This window comes from Gorilla gorilla, chromosome 11 (assembly GCF_029281585.2).
Source record: "Gorilla gorilla gorilla isolate KB3781 chromosome 11, NHGRI_mGorGor1-v2.1_pri, whole genome shotgun sequence".
In the NCBI taxonomy this organism is placed as follows: Eukaryota; Metazoa; Chordata; class Mammalia; order Primates; family Hominidae; genus Gorilla; species Gorilla gorilla.
The window spans coordinates 35,677,839-35,703,157 of NC_073235.2; the positions used below are offsets into that span (position 1 = coordinate 35,677,839).

The 25,319-nt window shown below is 37.6% G+C and overlaps 1 protein-coding gene across 7 annotated transcripts in view; it reads right to left on the reverse strand.

The window, feature by feature from the left end:
• NCKAP5 (NCK associated protein 5) overlaps window positions 1-25,319 on the reverse strand; it is a 990,571-nt gene that overhangs the window by 451,912 nt on the left and 513,340 nt on the right. For all 7 annotated transcript variants that reach the window (XM_063694774.1, XM_063694773.1, XM_063694772.1 and 4 more), the window contains one exon: window positions 2,776-2,909. In XM_063694774.1, the coding sequence (XP_063550844.1) occupies window positions 2,776-2,909 (134 nt within the window). The remainder of the gene's footprint in view (window positions 1-2,775; window positions 2,910-25,319) is intronic.

A 25,319-nucleotide genomic window follows, 5' to 3' on the forward strand; every position in this document is an offset into this window, starting at 1 on the left:
ATATTGAGAATTTTTCAAAGACTTAATAAGATTAAACATAATTAGAAATATCTTAAAAACCAAAGTTTAAACTGTGAAAGGGCATCAGAAATGGTTCAGTAGGTCTACTCAAATTATTGTGTAATTATCTGTTACATATGCTTTTCCCCTCCATGTCTTTTACTGATTTACATTAGTTCTCTGGCTATAACTGGACTTGAACTTTTCAGTTTCAATGACGCTTTATACGAGAAAACTAATTATAATAGGATAAAAGTCCTTCACAAAAGAAGTATGTAAAAACCAACCACTACTTATTGTACACATAATTATCTTCTCCTTCAGCCTAGGATGTACTCTTGGCTCTTGTGTAACTTAAATCTGTAGGGGATTGGCATCTGATTTACAGCAGAAGACCCAGCATCATATGAATACAATTTACTATGCCATGTGTCTCCTGCCACCTAAATCAATAGCTTGAATACAGAGACATCTCAATTAGACAGTGCAAGGAGAGCAAGATCTGCCTCCTCCTATCCTGTGCCATTAAAACAACCAATATTACCAAGCGCTGCTTGTTTTAAATTCACTTTGGAGGGGTGGATCTATTATTTTAAGTTGGTTAGGAGACACAAAGGGAGAGTTGCCATCAAACTGAATGAAAAATCGAGCATAAGGTGATATAAGTAATAGCCTATGAGGGGTGGGACATGCATTTATTAAAGTATTGATTGGTGCATTTCTATAGCACCTGTGTATTATCATGGACTTGAGGAGTTGAACTGGGCGTTAAATTATAATGCTGACCACACAGGAGTCATCCATCCTTCTTGTCCTGTTCCTCCATGAACTCCTACACCAAAGTTGAAGCACATACACAGTATTGGCCATAATGAGGTAAATTATCTGGAGGCTCAACTGTGTTTGTTCTCTCCCTGCAACACATCTAAAAATTAAGCTGTCATTATAAAAACTTCATAATGACAAAGCTATATTATTTATCACCGGTCACAGTGTTCCCCAAATCCTGGTGAAAAGTTAAAGACAAGACCCACACAGTTTTCTCATGACGATTTTAGGGCAACTTCTCAAACATGGATACTGCCTGGGATAATCTCAGGAGAGAAAAGTGAAACAAATTATTTTCCTGATTTTATAAATGGTGAAGTATAGAAATGAATGCAGATTGTCCTTCACAAGGTGCCTATATCTGGTCCCAAGGCTGTAAATGCACAATTTTCTGGGGGATTCCTCCCATGGAATTGAAGGGATTTTAACATAATAGTTTGAACCATCACCTACCCTCATATTAACTATAATTGGAAACTGAAAGATTCCAACTGCTAGAATTAAATCTAGGAGCTACTTTTTCAGAATCTTCCTTTCAAATTCTTTGAAAGAGAGATTCTAGTGATCTCTCTCTCTTTTTTTTTTTTTTTTTTTTTGTAATGGAATCTTGCTTTGTTGCCAAGGCTGGGGTGCAGTGGTGCAATCTCGGCTCACTGCAAACTCCACCTCCTGGGTTCAAGTGATTCTCCTGCCTCAGCCTCCCGAGTAGCTGGGAAGACAGGCACCTGCCATCATACCCGGCTAATTTTTGTGTTTTTAGTAGAGATGAGGCTTTGCCATGTTGGCCAGGCTGGTCTTGAACTCCTGACCTCAAATGATCTGCTCACCTTGGCCTTCCAAAGTCCTGGAATTACAGGCGTGAACCACTGCGCCTGGCCACATTCAAGTGTTCTAGTGATATCTTTTTAAGGACAGAAACTCACTGATTTTTTTTTATTTTATTTTTTACTACTCCTTAGTGTTTCCTCTAAGCAATGAGGAAGAGTTTATTGAATCATTAGAGTCACATACTCTCTCTTTGTCTTAAAATAGGATTGCGATGACCACTGAAATCTCATCCTTTTGGCTGGCCTTTTTTTTTATTATTATACTTTAAGTTTTAGGGTACATGTGCACAATGTGCAGGTTTGTTACATATGTATATATGTGCCATGATGGTGTGCTGCACCCATTAACTCATCATTTAGCATTAGGTATATCTCCTAATGCTATCCCTCCCCCCTCCCCACAACAGTCCCCGGAGTGTGATGTTCCCCTTCCTGTGTCCAAGTGTTCTCATTGTTCAATTCCCACCTATGAGTGAGAACATGTGGTGTTTGGTTTTTTGTCCTTGTGATAGTTTGCTGAGAATGATGGTTTCCAGTTTCATCCATGTCCCTACAAAGGACCTGAACTCTTCATTTTTTATGGCTGCATAGTATTCCATGGTGTATATGTGCCACATTTTCTTAATCCAGTCTATCGTTGTTGGACATTTGGGTTGGTTCCAAGTCTTTGCTATTGTGAATAGTGCCTCAATAAACATATGTGTGCATGTGTCTTTATAGCAGCATGATTTATAATCCTTTGGGTATATACCCAGTAATGGGATGGCTGGGTCAAATGGTATTTCTAGTTCTAGATCCCTGAGGAATCTTGGCTGGCCTTTTAAAGGACAAGCCTACTGGCTGCAAAGCCACCACAACTCACTTGAAGACCCTTAGGAAAGCCATCAGGAAAAAAAAGACAACCAGTTTCAATAAAAATCATGTCAGGTGCAAATGGAAAGTTTCAGAAAATTGGTCTGGATGCCATAGGATGCTTCAGCCAGAACAGAAGTTCTAAACGGTTGGTAAATTAGCTCATCAAACACAACAGAAGCTTACACAATGGACATTCAATCCAAGGTGTTACTGGTGCAGAGAGAGATGCACCTCAGGAAGCAATCTGCTCAGCTAAGAACAATACCTGGAGAACTGCTGCTGCAAGCCACGCATCTGAATTCTGTTGCGCTCAGACTCTAGGGTCACCTCCTGCAACCGCTTCTCGCTTTGAAGACGTAAGTGTCTCTCCTCTTCCAGTTCATGTATCAGCTTCTCATGCTATAAAAGACACAAAGGGAATGACTTTTAGGAAGGTGTTTATGAAAAAAATAAGAAATAGCTGGTTATCAAGTGATAACTTGAGCTTTATCTATATGAATTTCATCCTTTGAACAACCCCACGAAGCAGGTCCTATTCTTAATCTCTTGTTATAGACAACGAAACCAAGGATCAGAGACATCTAAGTAATTTGTGCAAGGTCATATAAACCAGAAGGTAATAGATTTTGAGTCCCAGGTGACTTAATTCTAACACTTGAATAATTTCCACTAACCCAGAGAACATCCTGTGAAGAACTATGACCCAAAAATACTATTGAACGCACAATAAGTCAGATAATAATTAGTAAGATTATTACCTGTTCAGAATTATTTCATCTCTTCCATCTCTGGTATATCCTTGAAAGAGAAAATTACTATTTTTATAGAAGGACCGAAAATTTCAAGTTAATTAGAACGTGAAGCTGATGAGGGTGAGGCTCAAGAATTGTTTTTCATTTTGTCCAGTTAGGTCTTCAGATATAAAACTAGGCCAAGCCACCCACTGTTTTTTATAATCCTAGATAACTAGCTCATCTCACGAACGGGTATCAGGGATTGAAAGAGGAACTGGATGACACAGAATAGACGGTTCAGCAGAAACTCATTCCTGGAACTGGTAAAAAGCACACAGCTCACATCCTCCTGATAGCACTGAGTCAGCTACACTAATGTCTTTTTTGTTTTGTTTTTGTTTTGTTGTTGTTGTTGTTGCCTTTTTTAAAAAGCATGCCATGCTGTTATTGTTACTGCTGTTACTAAACTGAGCATTTTGTACACAGGATATACACTCTATGATGAAAACTATACATGCAATGTCTGATCATGAGGGACATATATACTTAAAAGGAAAGAAGACAAACAGTGACCTCTGTTTTGAAATAAACCAAACACTATGACTGTGTACCATGCACTATGGATTAAATATGATTCATCGCATGTGGCATATTCACAGGAAGTGATAGCAATGACAGATTTTCTCCAGCTCTAACTCATGAGAAAAAAGGCATTCTGAGGATCATGAAAGAAACATTAGACTAGAATCTAGATGTGAATCCTGATCCTCTAAAAATACTTACACATCCTCCTGCCTCTGTACCTTTGTTCCAGCGTGAAAAGCTGCCTAGGTCTCTCGGTTGAAAGCCTAGGGTTCCTTCCAGGCTCAGCTGCAAGCCATGTCCTCTACAACTTATCCCTCGTCACTGCATTTCCTCCCTTCCCTGAATTCCAACATCACCTACTATCTTTACCACACTTTAGGTCTTTACTTTTTCTACTGTTATTTCTCATGTGAATTTATCATAATTCTCCACCTGGATAAATATTTGTTCAAAATGCCTTATGTGCAGATAGATTTTACATTTTTTAGCACATTACCTAATACGGGGTAGTGCTGGAAATATATTTGTTTATTGATTCTGAAGCTGGCCTTTTGCTTACTCAAGCCTGACTTTTTGATGGTCTACTTTTAACTCCCATAATCAGTTACTTTTACTGAAATCAGAAAAACTAAAATCAAAATTAAAATCAAATCTTTATTCTGTCACTTTGGAAAATGACATTCTGGAAGCGTTGGAAAGAAAGAAAAATGTGGTTGTGGAAGATAAATGGGTTAATTAAAGTTAACTCTACAAAAATGGTCAAAATTGCAAATTTCATGTTATATATATTTTACTATAATAAAATAAACTCTTTATGGTTATATACACAATTGGCATTCCTCTTTTTATTGACTGATTAGACTAAAAGAAACATGGACAAGTCACCAATACTACAGAATTTGGAAGATAGTGCTTCGATTCCAGAAACAGGCCAAAAAAAAAAAAAGTACGCTACATAGTTCAAAAGTGCATGCTACAAAGGATGTGAGGTTCACATCTGTAATCCCAGCACTTTGGGAGGCTGACGCGGGTGGATCACGAGGTCAGGAGTTCAAGACCAGCCTGGCCAAGATAGTGAAACCCCGTCTCTACTAAAAATAAAAAAATTAGCCAGGTGTGTTGGCGGGTGCCTATAATGCCAGCTACTCGGGAGGCTGAGGCAGTGAATTGCTTGAACCCAGGAGGCGGAGGTTGCAGTGAGCCGAGATTACGCCACTGCACTCCAGCGTGGGTGACAGAGCGAGACTCCATCTCAAAAAAAAAAAAAAAAAGAATGTAAAGTTTTGCAGAGAAAACAGCATCCCTCCTTCCTTCAAAAGCAAAGAATGCTCCATAGATTCACTCACTGCCATATTAAAGAGTCCCAAAAACATGATCATGAGAGAACCTTTTCCACATGAATAACCTTTTCTCTTCAATTTATTTATGCCTTTTAAAACATGAAAAAAAAAGCACACACACACACACACACAAAACCCTGGTAACACAGAGAAAATTCTAAGGAATTAAGACTATGAGGGCAAAAGCTTTTTACTAAAATATATTCTCTTCAAATGAGGTGTATTTCTATTAATCCATCAAAACTTGACAATAATCCACACCTACTAAATATGAAAAAGATTTGTACCCAGTTTTTTTTTTTTTGGAGACAGAGTCTCTCTCTGTCGCCCAGACTGGAGTGCAGTGGCGCGATCTGAGCTCGCTGCAAGCTCCGCCTCCCAGGTTCACACTATTCTCCTGCCTCAGCCTCTGGAGTAGCTGAGACTACAGGCACCCGCAACCACGCCCGGCTAATTTTTTGTATTTTTAGTAGAGACAGGGTTTCTCGATGTTAGCCAGGATGGTCTTGATCTCCTGACCTTGTGATCTGCCCGCCTCAGTCTCCCAAAGTGCTGGGATTATAGGCGTTAGCCACCGCGCCCAGCCTGTACCCAAATTTAAAAACAGGCTACACATAGAAAAAATATAGTATCAATAGATTGGCTATTTTTTTTTTCTGTATTTGCTATATTCTGGATATAAATTGATCTATCCCCAAAGTAATTTTAATTTGTCTCCCAAATGTTGGCTCTGGATCTTTCACAGCAGAAAGTGTGAAAGGCAATGAGAGATGGAGAACAGTTGCTGTTATTTACACAACGCCACTAGGTACTGAAGAGCAATAAGTAGAGGACAATATCCTGGAAATCTGGGTTACAAATCTGACAGGACCACATTTCCACAGCAACATCTCTCTTTCTGCAGAGCCACTGAGCTGGGATGGCTTGAAGACACCTGCCTAGGAGAGCCTCATGATGATTTTCAAAGCTCCTCAATCACCACCTTTCAATTCTTCCCATGTTCTTCGAGCAAGATGCTCCATGTTCGTCACCTCTTCCCTTTCTCTTTGGCTTCTCTTAGCAAAGCTCTCAAATCGCTGCACCAGGAACACAAACAACAGCTCAAAGGCTGAGTCTAAGCAGTGACATTACGTACATGTTCAGCAAAACTTGCCAGTCACAGGCTCTTCTTTCCCTTTACAGAGGTGAGCTTTGTTATTAGTAAAAAGGTAGGTTTGCCTGTTTTTCTGAAGAAAAGCTGTGAGTGGGTTAACTTTCAACTCTATGTTATTTGTTAGCTGCTGTCTCTAACTCCGAAATGAGCAAACTCTGCAAAAAATATCTTCAATCTGGAGAATATTTTACATTTTACAAAATGTGTCCACCTTCATTACTGTATTCAGTCTTCAGAACAATTCAGCAATAGTGGTTATTATCACCTCCATCTAAAGATAAGTGTAGAGGACTGAAAAGAGAGGCAGGAAGCTTGCTCTGTTTCCATGGTTAGAAATAGCAGCTCTGGAGCTAGAATTGAGTTTTTCTGACCCTAAGTCTCCCACTTTTTTCCCCTACTACTGTCAGCTCTGCTGTAACATTTCTTTTAAAAGTGCTAATTTGTTCCAATGCAACTGATATGTTATGAAAAAATTTAAGCATGACACAAATCTTAGGTCTGCCGATTGCCTGATTTCATTCATGAGAAAAATTAGGTGAACACAGAAAACTCCACCCAGTTGAACTGCATCGAAACACACAAAACACATACTTCAAACAGACCTCAGTCCACCGTGTGCATTACGAGCCACAACCATCCACATGTGGTGTTTACAACTTCCCCTCCAATTTCAGACAGCGTTCCTTCCACCACTTCACAGTAACTTCTGAACTGCATGCCTGTTGATATCCACTTCCACAAACAACTCTTTCAAGGTAAAGCACCATATTTATTGTAGTATTTATGTATTTTTTAACCACTGAACACATGGCTGCCAATTGTATTAGGTTCCTACCTTTTTGTTTTTAGTGTGTCACTGACAAAGTTTTGAGTATTTTTCCCATAGTCCTGTTTCCCTCAAAAGCTTTGTGGTTTTCACTGTGTGGTTTTACAGAGTGCAGTAATTTTCAGTAACACACATGTTATACCAGAGCTGACTGGACACCATGGTGGAGAAAAAGAAGTCCGAAACAAGAGTGGAATTCCAAAATACTTTTCCTATTTGGACACGAGCAAAGAGTAAAGTTCTAGACAAAGAATCAAACATACGAAGAGAAAGACAGGTATTTCCTCCATGGTTCTACAGAATGATCTTGTCTATACCTCATAGCCTACACATAGCAACAGAGTTCAAACTGAGCCATCCTCTGATTAAACCTCAAATGCAGGAGATTCCTCCATTTCCCTGGGTAATCTATGTTTCTGACCTTTTCTCCTGATAATTTTGTAAAACTTGCTTAAATCATTAAAGTATCAGAAGGTCCTTTCTACATGCATGTTCCAAGGAAATGAAGCAAAAATCTATATAGATTCTGTTAATTCTCTAATTTAATAGAGAACTGTGCATGTAAAAGCAGCTATGTGTCCCCAACATGGAGTCGTTTACTTACTTGGCCCACAAATGTTTACTGAGTAGCTGCTATGTGCCAAACACTGAACTAGAGATGGAAACCAACAATGAGTCAAATGGACATGGTTCCTGGCTTCATTAGACTTACAGACTAATGGAGAGGGCTGGTGCTAAATAAACATCACACAGATAAATACAGCAGTATAAATTGATTGTTAATTAAGAGTATGTTGAAAGGCGAAAGTGACGGAAACTGATTTTGTTTGGTAGGTCAGGGGAAGGCCTCTGAGAAAGTAATATTGAAACTGAGACCTCTGTGATGACCAGGTGCTACCAGGTGAAGAGAGGGGACCAGCACTGCAGGCAGAGGGAGTGGCAAGTGCAAAGCCCTTTGTCACGTAGGGAGGGAGGAAGAGAAGCCCAGTGTGGCTGGAAGCTAGTGAGCCAGGGGACAGGAGTGGCATAGGACGCAGGTGGAAAAGAATAAGGGATAGACCACATAGGACCATGAACATGACACGACAGATTTGGGACTGTAGCCTGGGTAAAATGATGACTCATTACCGAGGGTTTAATCAAGTGAGGAAGATGATTTCAGATTTGGCAAAGTTCATTCTGACTACAGTATGGAGAAAGAACTAAGAGGCTAAATTATAGAATGGGAAAACATTTATATAAATATTTAAATATAAATATAATAAATTAAATAATGCTACCAGCTTTTAGTTTGTACCGCACCATTTACTAGAGAAGTGGTTTTGAACAAGCCACTTAACTTAAAACTTAACTGCTTTAAGCCAGTTTCCTCGGCATACTGGGGACGGTGAACTCATCCAAGCCAATTTCATAGTATCATTGTGAATAATAGATGAAATAATGTATGGTAAGGCACTTCAAAAACTCAAAAGTCCTATATAAAAATAAAATATGGCTAACTAAAATTGTACAGCTTATATTGTCTAATATACTTCAGCTACTTTTGATAAACTCTGTATAACATTTGTCTTTAATAACCATTACATATTAAAGATAATCATAGATATTTCAAAAAGTTCAAAAATGTGTGTCTAAGCAGATCATACATTAATCTTGAAAGAAAACACATTTTAAGTATGATTTTGATGTAAGGATGGAGAGGATAACTTAATCACAAATGCCATCTAGAATATATATAACCCTGTGTTTGGCCTTCCCTAAAATACATTATTTTTTATTCTCATTTCCTAGTATGATTTCAAACAGCTGGCTTGATGTATGGTATGAGAAAACTTCAGAATGAAATTAAAACATTAACACTTGATTCAAATATGGAAAGCCAATAAATACCTCTATTCTAGGTCTAATTATAGTTGGTGATTCTCATTATATCAGTGGGTGGTAATACTGCCAGAGTTAAAGACAATTCAAAGAATATGAAAAAGAAAGAGGAATTTATTTGGCTTGGAAATTCTAGCACCACCTTATGTGGCATATATTCGACGGAACATATCAGGCATAACAAGAGGCACGTCCTACATAGGCTCCAAGCCCTCCGTGAGTCCTGCCTCGTTGAGTGTCATGAGGTACCAGCTCATCTCAGGTGTCCTATGCTGGCTTGATGTCTGAAGATACATGATAATTGAGAAGTAATCACTATATGTCTGTTTCAAAAGATTTCCTGAAATGTGTCCAAGTGATAATATTCGAATTGAGTCATACTTTATGACCAAAGAATCATGGGGAAAACATTAGTACTCTTGGATAATAAGAGGATCTTAAGGTAAGAAATGAATAGAGGCCATTAGAGAAGGACAAAGGGATTCAATGATATTCCTGTATATTGATAGAAAAACATATGAGCTCATTCGAGAAATGTGGAAACTGAGAAGCAAGCTACCAACTAGAAAATGTGCCCAGTCACAGGTATCTCCACGTATTCATCAACCAACATCCAACGTGCACTCAAACATCTTAAGAATTACACGGAGACCCAGAACAATCCTTTTAATTCTCTCCTTACCTATTGAGAATCTAAATTGACACCTGTGTTTTTTCTTCAGAAGTCCATAAGCCAAACACATCAGCAGAAAAATTAATGTCTTCATGAAAACTAGTTTTTAATGGGAAAACTCTATTAACCAACTCTGTCAAGCCAGTATGAAATTGATCTAAATTAAGCTATAGTTATTACATCTAATTGTAGCCTTGTTTTTGTTTTGCACACATATTGCAATACAGTCTCACCATAAAGCTCTCTGAATTCAATATCCCCATTAGTTATGAAAGATTTGGTCATCCTAGAAGCAGAGAAACAGATAAGGAACTTGAGAATTGATTTTTTAAAAACCCATACTCTTGGCTGTAACAGAAGAATCAGAATCAGATTTTGAGATGCAAGGATACAAACAGCCAAGTATATATCTGCAGTGTTGATAACATCACCCAAGAGAGACAAAGCTTTTATTCTAACTAAAAAAAGATGCAGAGCTTGGTTGTGTGTGTGTGTGTGTTTTGGAAAAGAAAGGAGAAAGGGTGAGATAAAGAAATACAGAAGAGGAGAAGGGTGGGGTAGAGAGTAGAAATTTCAAGGGCAAGTAAGACAGATGGGCACTTGGATGGATCTTAAAAATGTCCTCAATGCTAGACAGGAGCTCTATAACAGAAATGGCACAGGTGAAGCACCCCATACCACTAAATTTTCTTAGACAAAGCTTATATATGTGCTTATTATTTAGCAAAGGGATAGAGATGTGAACTTGATGAAAGGAGTTTTTCCAGCGTGGGTTGTGAAGAAAAGCAAGATAAAATGAAGGTGTTAGGAATACCGCTCAAAATCCTAAGGAAATTGAACACTCGAACAAAGGATTCTTAGCAAAGCAATTTTATTTCTGCGCTGAGGGGTGCCTCCTTGGCCAGTTGCCATGAGAACACACCTGAACAAAGGGGCAGGAGAGCCTTTATTCCTGAGGCAAGTCCTGCCCCTGTACTCTTTCCCCATTGGCTGAGGTCGGGTCATACAATCTAATCTCGGTTGGCTAAACATTTGATTTTTTTTAGATAGGGTGGGCACATAAAAGAAAGTGGAGGGAAAGGGGAAGGGGTGTCTGTAATAAGCTAGAAAGTTAGTCCTCTTTCCAAATAAGGAAAGGAGTGTGAGCTGGTACTGATAATGCTTGGTACTGTGGTGTGCATAGGCATCTATCAAAGGCAAAAAGGAAAAAAAGGAGAAAAAAGGGGGGGGGTACTATGAATTAAAGAATAAAAGATTGATTTGATTATTTGAAGAGAAACCTCATCATATCCCACAAAGGTCTGGCACATGGAGATTGATATGCACTATAAAGTCATGGTGGAAAAAATTACAACAAATTTTGGGATCCTACCAAGAGAAAGTAAGTTGTTTATTGCATAGTCAATGGTTTTAATTATTTATCAACTAGGGCTACAAATGAATAATAAAATGGTAACGCTGTATTCACAATACAAAGTAATGCAGTTTTGCTTTTAATATCATCCTACAGCAGAAAAAAATAGGATGAAAATTTATATATTGACCAAGTTCTCACATTTTTCATCAGTCTAAGTGTCATTTTCACATCATGATTCCTACAGTGGAGAAGGCATGAGGCTAACAGACTGGGCTACAGTTTCGGTCTTCCCATTAACTTGCTAAGTGACCTTGGGAAATATACTTACTGTCTCCGGACCTACTTCTAAACTGCTGTAGTAAGTTCTTATAATTTTATGTTGCCTTGGCCTCCATTTTAAATATAAGTTGGATTCTCTCATACCAGAAGAAGGGCTCAGTCATCCTTGGCAGAATTTCCAGTTCTACGCCTAACTCACACTCCTAGTTCCTCAGTGTGTTCAATTCAGATATCCGCATTACACAGCTGCTCACTATGGGTCAGCTAGACACAGCCTGCTTGACTGGTCCTGCTGCTCCTACCCCCTGCATGAGCTGTGCAGATATGCCACAGTGACTAACCCTCAGTCACAGTGTGACCACCTGGAACTCACCCCTGTTGCTTTAAACTCACCAATTAACATGCCCCATAGGAAACCTGTTTTAGACAACACCCTGGATGCCAGTAAAGGCATTGGCTCATGGATCTCTCTCTACATGTGCTCCTAGACCTCCATATGTGTGACCCTCAGGTGTATCACATACCCCTAGGGCCTGTAAACAAGAAAATCTGTATTTCCCTCTTGTGTCTCTTCTAATCATTGGAAGGTTCCCTCCATCTGGAAGATTCTAAATTAACACTAATGCTAAGGTCCCTTCCAACTCTCACATTCTATACAGCGATGAAATTAGCCACAACCATATCAGGAAAAGCATAAGCAATTACAAATAGCATTAGTGGCATAAAGAGATTAAATGCAATGTCTACAAGTGGGGTGTGTGTGTATACACATATTTTGGGGGTTAGTGAAAGTATAAGTTTCACTTAATATTGATGAAAGTGACTGGCATCCTTGTTTTGGATAATTAGTGGGTGAAGATTTAAGAGGCAAAGGGCACAGTTTTTGGGTTAAAGAGAGCCAGGCAATGTTAAAACAATGATATTGGACATTACACAATTAGGAAGAGGAGTGATAAAATAGACACACCAAAGGCATTGGTTTTGATTCTGAAATGATTGGGAGTATCAGTAGATTTTGAGGAGAATGACAGAATCTAAATGATGTTTAATCTAAATCTAAAGGATGATAATTCTTCCTCAGAGTGGACTCTAGAGGTGAGATACTACCATAAAAGGAACAATTTCCTTACTGTCATTCATTAGCAATGGTTCCTTGGGTTGGAAAAGGCCTTTCCACAGGGTTTTCTACCTCACTGACTTTATGACTTCTATAAGCTTCTCAGAAAACTAATTCCTCTCAAGTCTTTGAATATCTGATGTTTACAGAGGCTGACCAAGGAAAGCAAGACATTGAGTAATAACCCAGGTAGGTAGTAAGCTTGTTATCAATAGTCAACTGCCTAATTCAGACTCTCTTTCCCTTACCGGAATCTTTTCCTTGAGTTTATTTAGTCAAAAGGCTCAATTCTCAGCTTGACTTAGAAAAGAGCTTTATTTACTCAACCAGTGGGTCCTTTCATAAAAAGTCAATGACTCATTCTTCTCCCCTGGTCACAGATCTTTCTTTGTTGTCATGTTAATTGATCACAATTAACAGTAGCTACTTATTATTCTATCCCCTTGAAGTTTTCAGAAGTTGATTTTATTAAATGCCTTCATACTTGACTGAAGTCTTAAACATTGTTTCCTTTTCTGTGGAGATGGTATATTCTATGCAAAGAAGACACAGCATTTCAGGTTTTTTGTTTTTGTTGTAGCAACTTTTGTTCCAGTTCTGTACCCTGAACCACATGTGCACTTTCAGAATGGCAACAGATCTATGCCCCATTTTACCCCCTACTCTGTTCCTTTTCTGTCTGTACTCCACAACAATTGGTGAACAACAAGTGAATTCTCTGGCTAGTTTCATTTTCATTTCAAACTTTTGGTCCCTATGTTTCTCTCGTTGTTCTTTGTTATGGAGGATTCCAAGATTTTTCATCCTCCCATCTACGCTCTAGTCTTGAACTTCAGCTATATTTACTATGAAGGTTAACACCTGTTCTGCCTCAACTCTGATGTCTCTCTTACTTCACTGCCCACCTAATTTATGGTTTATAAAACATACTTGTGCTCTTGCTTTATAACTTAGCTTTTTACAGAATATATAATGCCACAGTCTTTGCTGTTTCACATACATATGACGTATTAATCATTATATAATGATATGTATAATATATATTATATATAAGTAAGCTTGTTAATATAATAAATTATATTAACATTAATTATATGAATAACAAATTATATACAAAATAATATATTACTATATATTAATTTTAATGAATATTATAATCAATAATATATTATTCCCTGTCTCTTCAAAGAGCACACTTTTCTTCAGGCAGGGATTAGGCCTCAAACACAGTCACAAAACCCCATAGAATATTAGCATATTGCTGAGCCTTCCAGAATGTTCAATACATACTTGTTAAGCTCCACATGAACCCTCTTGACCCCCCACGACCTTAGTGGGCAGCTAGCTCTAGGTTTATAAAGTTTCTGTCGGTAACAACTTTTAGTCTTAATCCTGACTGAGGATAATGTGATGAGATTTTCTCTGGTTTAGAAACTCCATGGATACATTTCTCTCTGTCATCTTCTTTCCCTTACCATTGCCTTCTCCCAACAGCCCAGGGATTGCAATCCCAACTTCATATTCACATCTCTTAACTGATGATTCACTTTCGCTCAATAACTATTAAGTCAAAAATTTAATTTCTGAGAAGATGTGCAGGAGTTTCCAAACAAAGCCATTTATAATTCTATTTTTAAGGATAGTACATTGTACTGTTCTTTTTGTTCGCCCTACTAGACTTTACAGAGTTGTGGAAAGGAAAAAAAAAAAAAAAAACTCTATTCAGACTAAGAATCCTTTTTATCCTGTAGTTGGAATCCTTATATTCCTTCCTTCAGTGAATGGGTATAATTATGTGTATTGGAAATTAGAGTATTCGCTATAATTATGCACTCTTTTAAAGTGGGAGAATAATTATAATGTCTACAACCAACTGTACAAGGTACTACTGAAGCTTTTGTTTTAAATCTGCCAGAGAGGACCTCAGTAATGATTAATTTCCTACAACTACTTTTTATTCATTTGGAGAACATACTAGGAATGCCTTCACACTTCCCGTTTCATTGTGGAAAGTTTCTTTAAACAAGAATATTTATTTAAACAAAGACTTGAGAACAAGTGGGTTGGTTTTTACATAGGCAGCTTCCATTATTTCATCGTAGATTATACGAGAAACCTAAAAATTTTAAAACAGGACTTTTAGCAGCTTCCCTTATCCTTGTTAGCAAATGCAAACTTTTACATTTTATCATGCTGCTAAAAGGTCAGCTACAACATTTAAAAAATCAATGTGGAACTAATCACAAGCTTTGGTTCAATGCTTTAGTATTTTATTTCATACAATTACCAAAGTTAGAAGAAATTGAAAGCACCAAATATTAAAGAATTAGAGTTTGTGTTATTTCTGGGAGGTAAGGTTAAACAGAAATATCATTTTTATGAGGAAATCATTAAAGACCTATAAATGAGCTGAGTGAGCGCAGTTAATCTACAGAAGGGGAAAATATATACTCTTAAAAGACAACCAGAGGGCCTCTTTTGAAAGTATATTTAACCCTTGGTTAACCACATCAGTCGAGGAGAACATCACAACAGACAATCTCACTTTCTCAATGATAGACACAGTCACCAGAGGAAGCAAATGGAAAACACAGTTTCACATGGTCTAAATACTACTCACAAAAGATAGGCCAATGTGGCTACAATTACTACTATTAATAATAGAATACCTGCCTGGCCTGTTGTTGGGTATAGAAAAGCTCACAGAAGAAACGCTTACATCATGACTGCAGGTCTTTTGTATGCACTTTATGTGAGTGTCAGAAATTGTGTTCTCAGGTGCCCTTTTTGTAATCTCCTGGTCTCTCCCCAGTTTCCACTCCTGGCAATGTTTAGCCCTTTCTCATTCAGAAGTGGTCTCTCCTGGAAGGCTTTGTCAGACTTGACTGAACAAATAGCAAGAGCTATTTTTCCACATGGACACATTAATATCTGCCCGTTTCTAGAGGTCTTATGATCAAAGGGGAATGAAAGTTTGTAGACCTGGAAGGGTGCTTGAGGTCACAGTCCAACTGAGGTCCTAAAAGATACCAATTTGTCCAGGGTGATCCAGCTTACCGTAAGTCTTTGTCGCTGTGGACAGAGAAGATTCAAAGATCCTCCAAAATCTCCCTTTCCAGGCAGTCAACAATAGAGCAAATTTTCAAGACTGTGGCAGAGTTTTGCATTTGGACCAGTTAGATTTATATGTAAAACTTTCATATAAACTACTTTCCTCTGCAATATAGACCTTTTTATAAGCTCAAAATTAAACTGCTGCATGAAGATGGAAAAGTGATTTGGCAAGACCATAAAACATTTTCATCCTTTTTATATTAGTGTCTTGAAAGCCCTTCTAGAAGATTTTGCCTCCTTCTTCAGAAGACAACAATATTAAAAACGTGCTTTTTTTTTTAACCAGGCCTTGAATGTTATGTATATTGCTCCGCAAATGTACATTTTTATATAGGCTAAGACTCTCACTATTTATGATCAAAGAATCAGATTCAACATGCACAAAGAAAATGGTTCCAATTAGTGAGAGTTACCTGCCATCTTAGTACCACTGTCAATCAGAACAGGTGTGTTATTACAAAAGTGTGCCATTACACAGGTTATAACTCATCCACATGCAAATACCTACAACAGAGGCTCTCCACCTCTTAGGCCAGGAAGAACTGCAAAGCATCCACAAATTACAAAGGGTTCAATGTACTGAACACGATGTATTGACAGGTATTGAATAAATAAAAACACAACTGCTATAACACAGAAGTCTGTGGCCTTATTTTTTATGGAAAAAGGAACCATGTCTTCATAAGACTGTGGCCACTGGCATTAAATCTGAACTACAGCTAGTGCCAGCAGCCCTACTGATGATACGTAAGACAAGGAAACATGTATGTACAATTAAAGTGCACCTCCTTATTCACAGAGAAGTCACAAAGTAATTCCAGGACAAATAAAGTGAAGGAAAATAAGAGAGAGAGAGAAAAAGAAAGACTCTTCCCAGCATCACAAATAAGAATGATAATGATGAACCCTGGCTGAGAGTTCTAAGCCCTTTTCACATAGCTGCCACTGAACCCTTGCAACAATACTACACAGTTGGCACTATTCCCAACCAGATTTTTTTTTTTTTAAGATTATGAGGCTAAGGCCACAGTAAGTAAATAGCAGAGCCAAGGTTTGAGCCCATGCAATCTGATTCCAGGAACCTAGGGCTTGACTGCCTCTCTTTACAGGTATGAAGGAGTTTCTTTCCTGGTCTAGTAAACTTTCATCGCAACCAGCAAACCAACTGATGTATTTAAGCCTCTCCCTTTCCAGGACCTTGTTAGAGATTGTAGGGTATAGAAGAGATCCAAGAGATGGTCTGAAAAATAGAGAGACAGAGATGGTCTTTGCCATTAAAAATATTGTAATCTTGTTAGGCCAAGATTATCACATACTCAACAATTAGCTAGTAAAGTATGAATTATCTAGAGCAGGGGTTGGCAAGTTTTTCTATAAGGAACCAGAGGGCAAACATTTTAGGCTTGATGTGCCACACAGTCTCTGTTGTAATGACTCAATTCTGCTCTGGTAGCACGAAAGCAGGTATAGATAATACATAGACTAATGTGTGTGGATGTATTCCAAAAAAACTATTACAAAAATAGGTAGGGAGGGAAATAGCTCAGCCATAGTTTGTGGACTCCTAGTCAAGATTACCAGCTATAACAAAAAAATAATCAATTCTAATCATTCATTTTCCAGGAGGTGACATTCCCTTTCTCCAAAATGCATAAACTCCCTCGAAGCCATGGGGTTGCAGAACTGTCTTCTTACTGTTAAGAAACAAAAACAATTTGAAACCTCTTCCCCGAAACTTAATGAAACTGTAGCTACTGTCGAAAATGAAAAAATTAAGTGTGTGTTTTCTAGAAAGGATGAACTTTCAGCAGTGCTGAAAATCATGTAATATTTGTGCTTGTCAGTGTGTTAGGAACAAATCTTTTATCTATCCCTGTGTGACTACGTCTCTGTACAGAGGCACCTGCGTTGTGTTATACATAGAATTATATTTTACCCTTTGGTGTTGAGCCATTAGCCAGTGTGTCTTCTTATTCTCAATTAGGAACAGAGTTCCTCCCACTGGAGGGAGAGCAGAGGCTCTGCAGTCACTCGCTGCCGTGTTAGTGTTGTTAGAGATTATACAAGTTACTTTAGCTCAACAACTTACAAAGGGTCTACATTTTATGTCAAACTAATCTCAACATTAGATAATTTTGAATACTGGTCATAACAGACATGCAGGTAGATGATAATTTAGCCATACAGATTAACATTTTGTTCTTTTCTAACACTTTGAGAGCCTATGAGATTTAATGTTGACAGATGCTAACACCTTTAAATGCTTTTCTATTTTCTCAGATGCTGAAATAAAATTTTAATTTTATTATTTAAATAAATTTAATTTATTAAAAACAAGTTGGAATATACAGTAAGGCTCTATAGTGCATGGATTATACAGGTTGTAGCAGAAAAAAAAAAAACCTCTCTCCCTCTCTCTACCAAAAGTTTTATATTTACTATGTGCTATTTAATAAATAAGTTAATTTTCCAGTGAGAACACATGGACACAGGGAGGGGAACATCACATACCGGGGCCTGTCGGGAAGTAGGGGTTAAGAGGAGGGAGAGCATTAGGACAAACACCTAATGCATGCGGGGCTTAAAACCTAGATGATGGATTGATGGGTGCAGCAAACCATCATGGCGCATGCATACCTAGGTAACAAACTTGCATGTTCTGCACATGTATCTCAGAACTTAAAGTAAAATAAAATAAATAAATAAGTTAATTTTCCTGCACAATCAATCATTAAGTCTTCTACCTCCCAATATTTGAGCTGGCCTAGGAGGGGAAGAGTAGTAAGTCTGTAATCTAAAATTTGTGTACCCTTGGGTCGTAACTTTTACCAACAACTTAACTCTCCAGATTGTGCATTTAGTTCATATTTTAAAGACTTCAAAACTTCAGATGTCCTTTTGTCTGTTACACATGGATTGATGTTAAACTAAATGTTTTTCACTCTGTAATCAATATTTTCTTACAAAAATAAGCCCAGGCATTGACAAACAACTCTGCAGCACATTGCAGCCTTCCTGAGAGTGGACAGCATGAAAAACTACCACCCCCAAGAATTAAAAAAGATTGCATTGACTCCAGTGCTTATTACAATTTTTACAAGCTTCTTACAGCTGAATCATTCCACTGTAACAAGACTTTATTAAATTAGCCATTGAATCGTAAGCTTTCTGAGAATAACAAGTAATATGCCTTTGTCCTTTATTATTGTTTCTGCAACCATACTGCTCATGTTCATATTTACATCTTCTCTTGTGATGAAGTTATTAAAAAGCAACATCTAGATAAAAAGTAACATCTAGATAAAATGGGAGGGAAGCAACATCTAGATAAAAAAGCAACATCTAGATAAAATGGGAGGGAAGCAACATCTAGATAAAATGGGAGGGAACATCTAGATTAGAAAAGCAACATCTAGATAAAACGCAACATCTAGATAAAATTAAAAGCAACATCTAGAGAAAATGGGAGGGAAGCAACATCTAGATAAAAAAGCAACATCTAGATAAAATTAAAAAGCGACATCTAGATAAAATGGGAGGAGGGAAGGGGTGGTATAACATGTAAACGATGTCTTTGTGTTTCATGAGACTACCCTTCTAGAACAATTTTAAAAAGCACTACTACCTTAAGAAAATGCTGTTGTACTTTTAGACCCCAAATGCAAGAAATCTTTTAATCTGGGACTTTTATTTTACACACTGTAAACTGTGAGTTGCTTTTATAAGCATTTGCCTTCAAATTATTTGTTCATCACATGGTTCACTCTCTTAATACAACCTTCCAATGAGAATCCATGGTGAATGCGAGGGGCAAGCAGCCAACCATACATCAGGTTGCCACCAACATGCACCAAGTATATAACTCTCCCTCCAATACTAATCCACACAAACACCAAATTCTTAAGGCGTATAACCCTATATTCCATCAGTAGGCATTTAGTGGTCGGGGTAAAAGCTAAAGCAAGTTGAGAATAATAAAAACAAACACTTCCAAATACAATAGAGAAAAGCCCTCACGTGCATACACCTCAAACAAGCTAAGGCATGTTCTCACCTTCATGTTTATTAGCAAAAAAGAACTCAAGAAACAATAGTTTAAATCATTTAAACCTTGCATGTATATATCCATGACAAACAACAACAAAGTCATTTACAGTTTTTATTAGCGGGTGATATTTCCTGTCAACAGAGGTGGTTTTGTATTATAGTGACGTAAGTCAATGTACAGACTCCAAAGTTTTTCACAAAAACACTTTCTATCTTTTGATCCAAGATAGCACTTCTATGCAATAGCTCAAAATTGCCACCAAGTGGACGGACAAACACTATTCTGGTTGTAGTTGTAGAGTAAACAGCTGCTTCTGATTTGAAGAGTGTTGAACTAATCACATCAACCAGTGTTTACTAAATATTAATACCTACTAAGCACAGGGTGCTCCTCTATGTGCCACAGATGAAAGGCATTCTGATCAGAGTGAGAAGGCTAAAGCCCTGTCACGGGCCCCTCATCTTGCGTGCTAATGTTCTCTGGACTTCAATAGGTAAATTATTCCATTTATCTCTTTAGAAGAGGAAAAATAACCTATTAATGCTACTGTGAGTGAGCAAAACAGCAACATCCAGTCTGGGAAGGGCTTTCATATCGCTAATAATTGTTGAATGATATGAATAAGCTCCAGAAGGTATAAAATTGGAGTCACTTCTAAAATCACTGATAGTGTTCAAGAGACTAATAAAGTAGAGGTTATGTTGACCCCACCTTACAATCTTTCATGGAGACACTGCTCTAGACATAGCAGTGGTGATGTATAACTCACGGTAGGTCTATAACCAAGGCTAGGTAAGCATACGGAGGAGCAACATCTACATTCCCAGCTAGTAAGCGGCCTCTTCCTCATGGGTACATCCTGACCTTTCACATGGAAGAGTTTAGCGTATGTGAAACCCCAAAGGATAGGAATCTACATACATATTTGATCAGCCAATTTATTTAATCAAATATCTAATTTTTCCAAATGAGTGACTCTAAGTCCTATTTAGGCAAATCCTCAGCTTCTGGCATTATTTATTTTATGTTATAAAACATACCTTCTCTCTTGGAAGCATGGGTACCAAAGGGAAGAACAGTAACTTTTAATGGATGCAGTTAGATCTTGAAATTTTTATCTGAAAACCATAAAGCTTTTAAAAATAAATTTGCAAATGTAATTGAGCCTCTAATAGCTGCTACTGATAGTAATTAAAGAAATCTCATTTCCCTAAATTAAACATAATGAAATGTTTTTCAAGATCAAATAAAACTAGAAAATGCTATCAGCCTGACAGAATTTGCCTCTGAAAGTGGTGTTCTGGAGTTTACAGAGAAGCCTCAGTTGCCAGCAAAAGTCAATGGTTTATAGGGTTACGGGCAATATGGAAGCCATTTCCACTGTATCATATCAACTTTTATTGGCTGATAACTGAACTGAAAGCCAGTATATGGTACAGCTTCACATTGCAGTGCTTATGCAAATGAAGCAGACACTCTAAAATTCTTCCTTTAGTGCCTTTAAAGAGTTTGTTATTTAATTAAACGTTGTCAGCATATCTTCAGTTCAACTTATACATTTCACACTCTTAATGTTCAATTTTTACATTACTTTTGCTTTTGTTAAAGTGAAATGGCATTTGGGAATCAGAGTGACCATCTTACCAGGTCTCTCTTAAGCAGGGAAGTGCTTCAGTTGCTGTCTTAGTATGGGCTACTATAACAAAAATCCCACAGACTGGGTGACTTAAAGAACAGAACTTTATTTCTCACAGTTTTGGAGTTTGGGAATTCCAAGATCAACTTGCCAGTCCATTCAGTTCCTGGTGAGGGCTCTCTTCCTGGTTTACAGATGGACACCTGCCCACTGTATTTCCATGTGGTAGAGAAAGAGCAAGCAAGCTCTCTGAAGTCTCTTCTGATAAAGTCATGTTAATCCTATCATAAGAGCTCCACCCTCATGACCTAATTGCCTCTTAAAGACCCAATATCCAAATACCATCACATTGGAAATAAGAGTTTCAACATTTGAATTTTGGGAGGACACAAACATTCAGTCCATAACAATTGCTCAGAATTGATTATTGTCTTCTCATTTCTTGATGGTCTCCAGACAAAAATACCTAGTTTCCCTGTTATTTCAGCAATGTATCATCCTGGTAATCAAAAAGGTTTTCCTTATGTTTGATAAAAATATTTTGTGTCTTAATTCCTTGTCTTATTATTTGGGATTCTATGAATCTAAGAAACTGCTCATCTCTAAACTCTCATAACAAGGCTTTATTCCAGGAAAAAATAATTAAGCCAACCATTAGCCTTCTGTTAACAGATACCTTACCTGTCACATACATAGAAGCTCCTAACATCTCACTTGAGTATGATAAGAAGTATGATGTATTTATGTCATTTGTCATCCATTTTTTATCACTTTTGCCACATTTCTCTATATTTTTACATTCTCTTTAAAACTGGTATACCCAAAACCAGATGTAAAGCTACACAATGGGTTTAGTTAATGTTACGCTCAGGCAAAGCATGGACTGATCTTACTGGTGCTCTATGTTGGCTCCATACTTCCCTAAACGAAGTACCACTCCCATCCCCACCCCACCCCCACCACACAAACAGCTCTTCTCTACTGAGAGCCTCTCATTTGCTCGTCAAATTGTGCATAACATGCAGGCAACAAATACCTATCTTGGACCAATTAATGACTCTTATCTAACTCTTAACTACAACGATGCCCCCAATTTTTCTTCTACTTATGTTCCTTGATTATCTCCCTGCTGAAATGGTGATTTGTTTTCTTAATCCTAATACATCACACTGCCCTCGCTAATTATTCATTCATTAACTATTTAGTAATTACTTCTTGCCAGACACTCAATAGGTATTGCCATTCAATTCAGAATAAGACAAGTTTCCTGTCCTGAAGATACTTAAAATCTAGTCCATGCCCCCTACTTCAGGGGGACTATTGTTGTAAATCATTCTAGTTTGTGTCTCTGTTGTTCAAAGTATAAATTAACTGTTCTATGTTAACATTCTTTCAAACCAATGACGAGCATTTGCTATCTCCACTCCATTCTTGCCCCACCCTCACCTCCAGATGGTTGTCAGTCTTTAGCACAATCCTCCAATCAATTGTTTATTCACTGATAGCCTTGACAGGAAGGGTGATTACAAACTGCTAGCTTAATAACAGAAACAACAGGATTTCTTCAAGTACTTAAGGGGGCAAGTATATTCAATACTGCAGTATCCCCGTACCTATGATTTCAGTTACTCAAGTCAACTGTGGTCCAAATATAAAATGGACAATTCCAGAAATAAACAATTCATAATTTTTAAATTGTACACCTTTCTGAACAGCATGATGAAATCATGCACATTCTAGCTCTGTCCTACCCAGGATGTGAACCTAGTGTAGCCATACTATAGCGGATACCAACCTGTCAGTCACTAAGTTGTTGTCTGGGTTATCAGATAAAACAAGCAAAGTGTATCTAGGGTCCAGTCCAGTCCACAATTTCTGGCATCCACTGGGGGTCTGAATGGAGTATACATACTGAAGATAAGGGGGAACTAATATAAAGTGTTCTTTACCTCCAGGATTTCTAACTGGGTTGGGGCTGAGTCTCATATCTTACAGTTTTTCCACCTCTTTCTTTGCCTCTTTTCAAAGGAGCACTTTCTGTTGGTGAGGGCTTCATCTACATTTTTACCTCCTAGTTCATGTTTTCCTAGAGCATCATTATTTAGGGGGAAAAGTAAGCTTTAACATTTTTAAATAAATTGGTTTGCTGATGGGAGTTTAAATTGGTGCAACTGCTTTGGAAAACCATCTGGGAGTATCTGATTAAAGCTGAATATATACATCACCTGTAACACAGCAGTTCCAGTTGAGGTGCATATGTTTACCATATATGTACATCTGCTCACCTAAAGTCATATACTAGCAGCATTATTCATAAGAGCCCCAAAATGGAAACAACCCAAAGGTCCATTAACACAGATAAATTATGGGATACTCAAACACTGGAATAGCATACAGCAATGAACAAACTACAACTACATGCAACAATATAGATGAATCTCACAATGTTGAGTGAGAAGAGTATATACTGCATGATCTCACTTTATATTAAAGAGAAACAGGCAAAGGTAATCCATGTCATTAGGCGTCTACTGAAGGGGATTTGGTTTGGTGCCTACAGAGGAACTTCTAGGACACTGGTAATATTCTATTTGTTGGTTTAGGTGCTGACTCACAGGTGAACTTGTGAAAATTCAGTGAGTTAACCAATATGTATGCTTTTCTGTATGTACATTATACTTCAATAAAAAGTTTTTTTAAAAAAACAGAAGAAAATCTAGGTGACCTTGAGTGTTGTGATGACTTTTTAGATACAACACCAAAAGCATGACCTGTAAAAGAAATAATTGGTAAGTTGGACTTCATTAAAATGAAAAACCTTAAACTTCTGCTCTGTGAAAAACACTGTTAAGAAAATGAGAAGACAAGCCACAGACTGGAAAAAATCTTTGTATAAGATATATTTGATAAGAGATGGGTACACAAAATACACAACGAATGCTTACAGCTCAACAATAAAAAAAATCGCATTAAGAAATGAGCAAAAGATTTGAAAAAACACCTCACCAAAGGTATGCAGAGGGCAAGTAAAAATATGAAAAGAGTCTAGGGAACTGGAAATTAAAACAATGAGATACCACGACACACTATTACAATGGCCAAAATCCAAAACACTGACAACACCAAATGCTGATGAGGACCTGGAGCAACAGGAACTCTCATTCACTGCTATTGAAAGTATAAAATGGTACAGCTAGATTAGAAAACAATTTGGAAGTTTCTTACAAAGCTAAATATAGGCTTACCTATGATCCAGCAATAATAATTCTAGTTATTTACCAAAATATATTCTAAACTTACATCCACACAAAAAAAATGCACATGGCTGGGAGCAGTGGTGTGCCCCTGTAATTGTAGCTACTCAGGAGGTTGAGGTGGGGGTACCGCTTGAGGACAGGAGTTTGAGACCAGCCTGGGTAACAGTAAGATAAGATCCCACCTCAATAAAAAACAAAAACCAACAACCTGCACATGAATGTTCATAGCAGCCATGTTCATAATTGCAGAAACTTGAAAGGAATCAAGATGTTCTTCATTAGATATGAAGGAAACCAGAATATTTCTCCCCAAAATATGAAGGATTATTGAGATGAAGACAAGTAAAATGCAGGGTAGCTCTCTGCCTTCCCTCTGTTTACTTAAAGCAGAATAAAGAATTACAAAGACTTTTAAAAGGTCTTTTGATCTCTCCCTATATCCCATCTAAAGAAAAAATGTAAATTTCCCCTCATTGCAGACAATCTCGACAAAGTTAGGGATGGCGCCAGAGGAATGTGGGCATACTTTACTTTGCCACAGTTTTCCCACCTTTGGAAGCCTGGAACTAATTTCCTTTGCCCTGTAATTTTTCTAAAATCTATCGCTCTTTGTTGAAGATTTTATGTAAGATTAAACTCTAAACCACTGCCTTAAGTTACTTTACTCCTGTGAGATGTACGCCGAATGCATTAATAAACTTGAGTGTTTTTCTCTTGTTAATCTGTCTTTGGTTGCAGAAGTCTCCCAACTGCAAATTTATGAATATTGAAGAAAAATTATAATTTCTCCCATTCAGATGAATGAATAA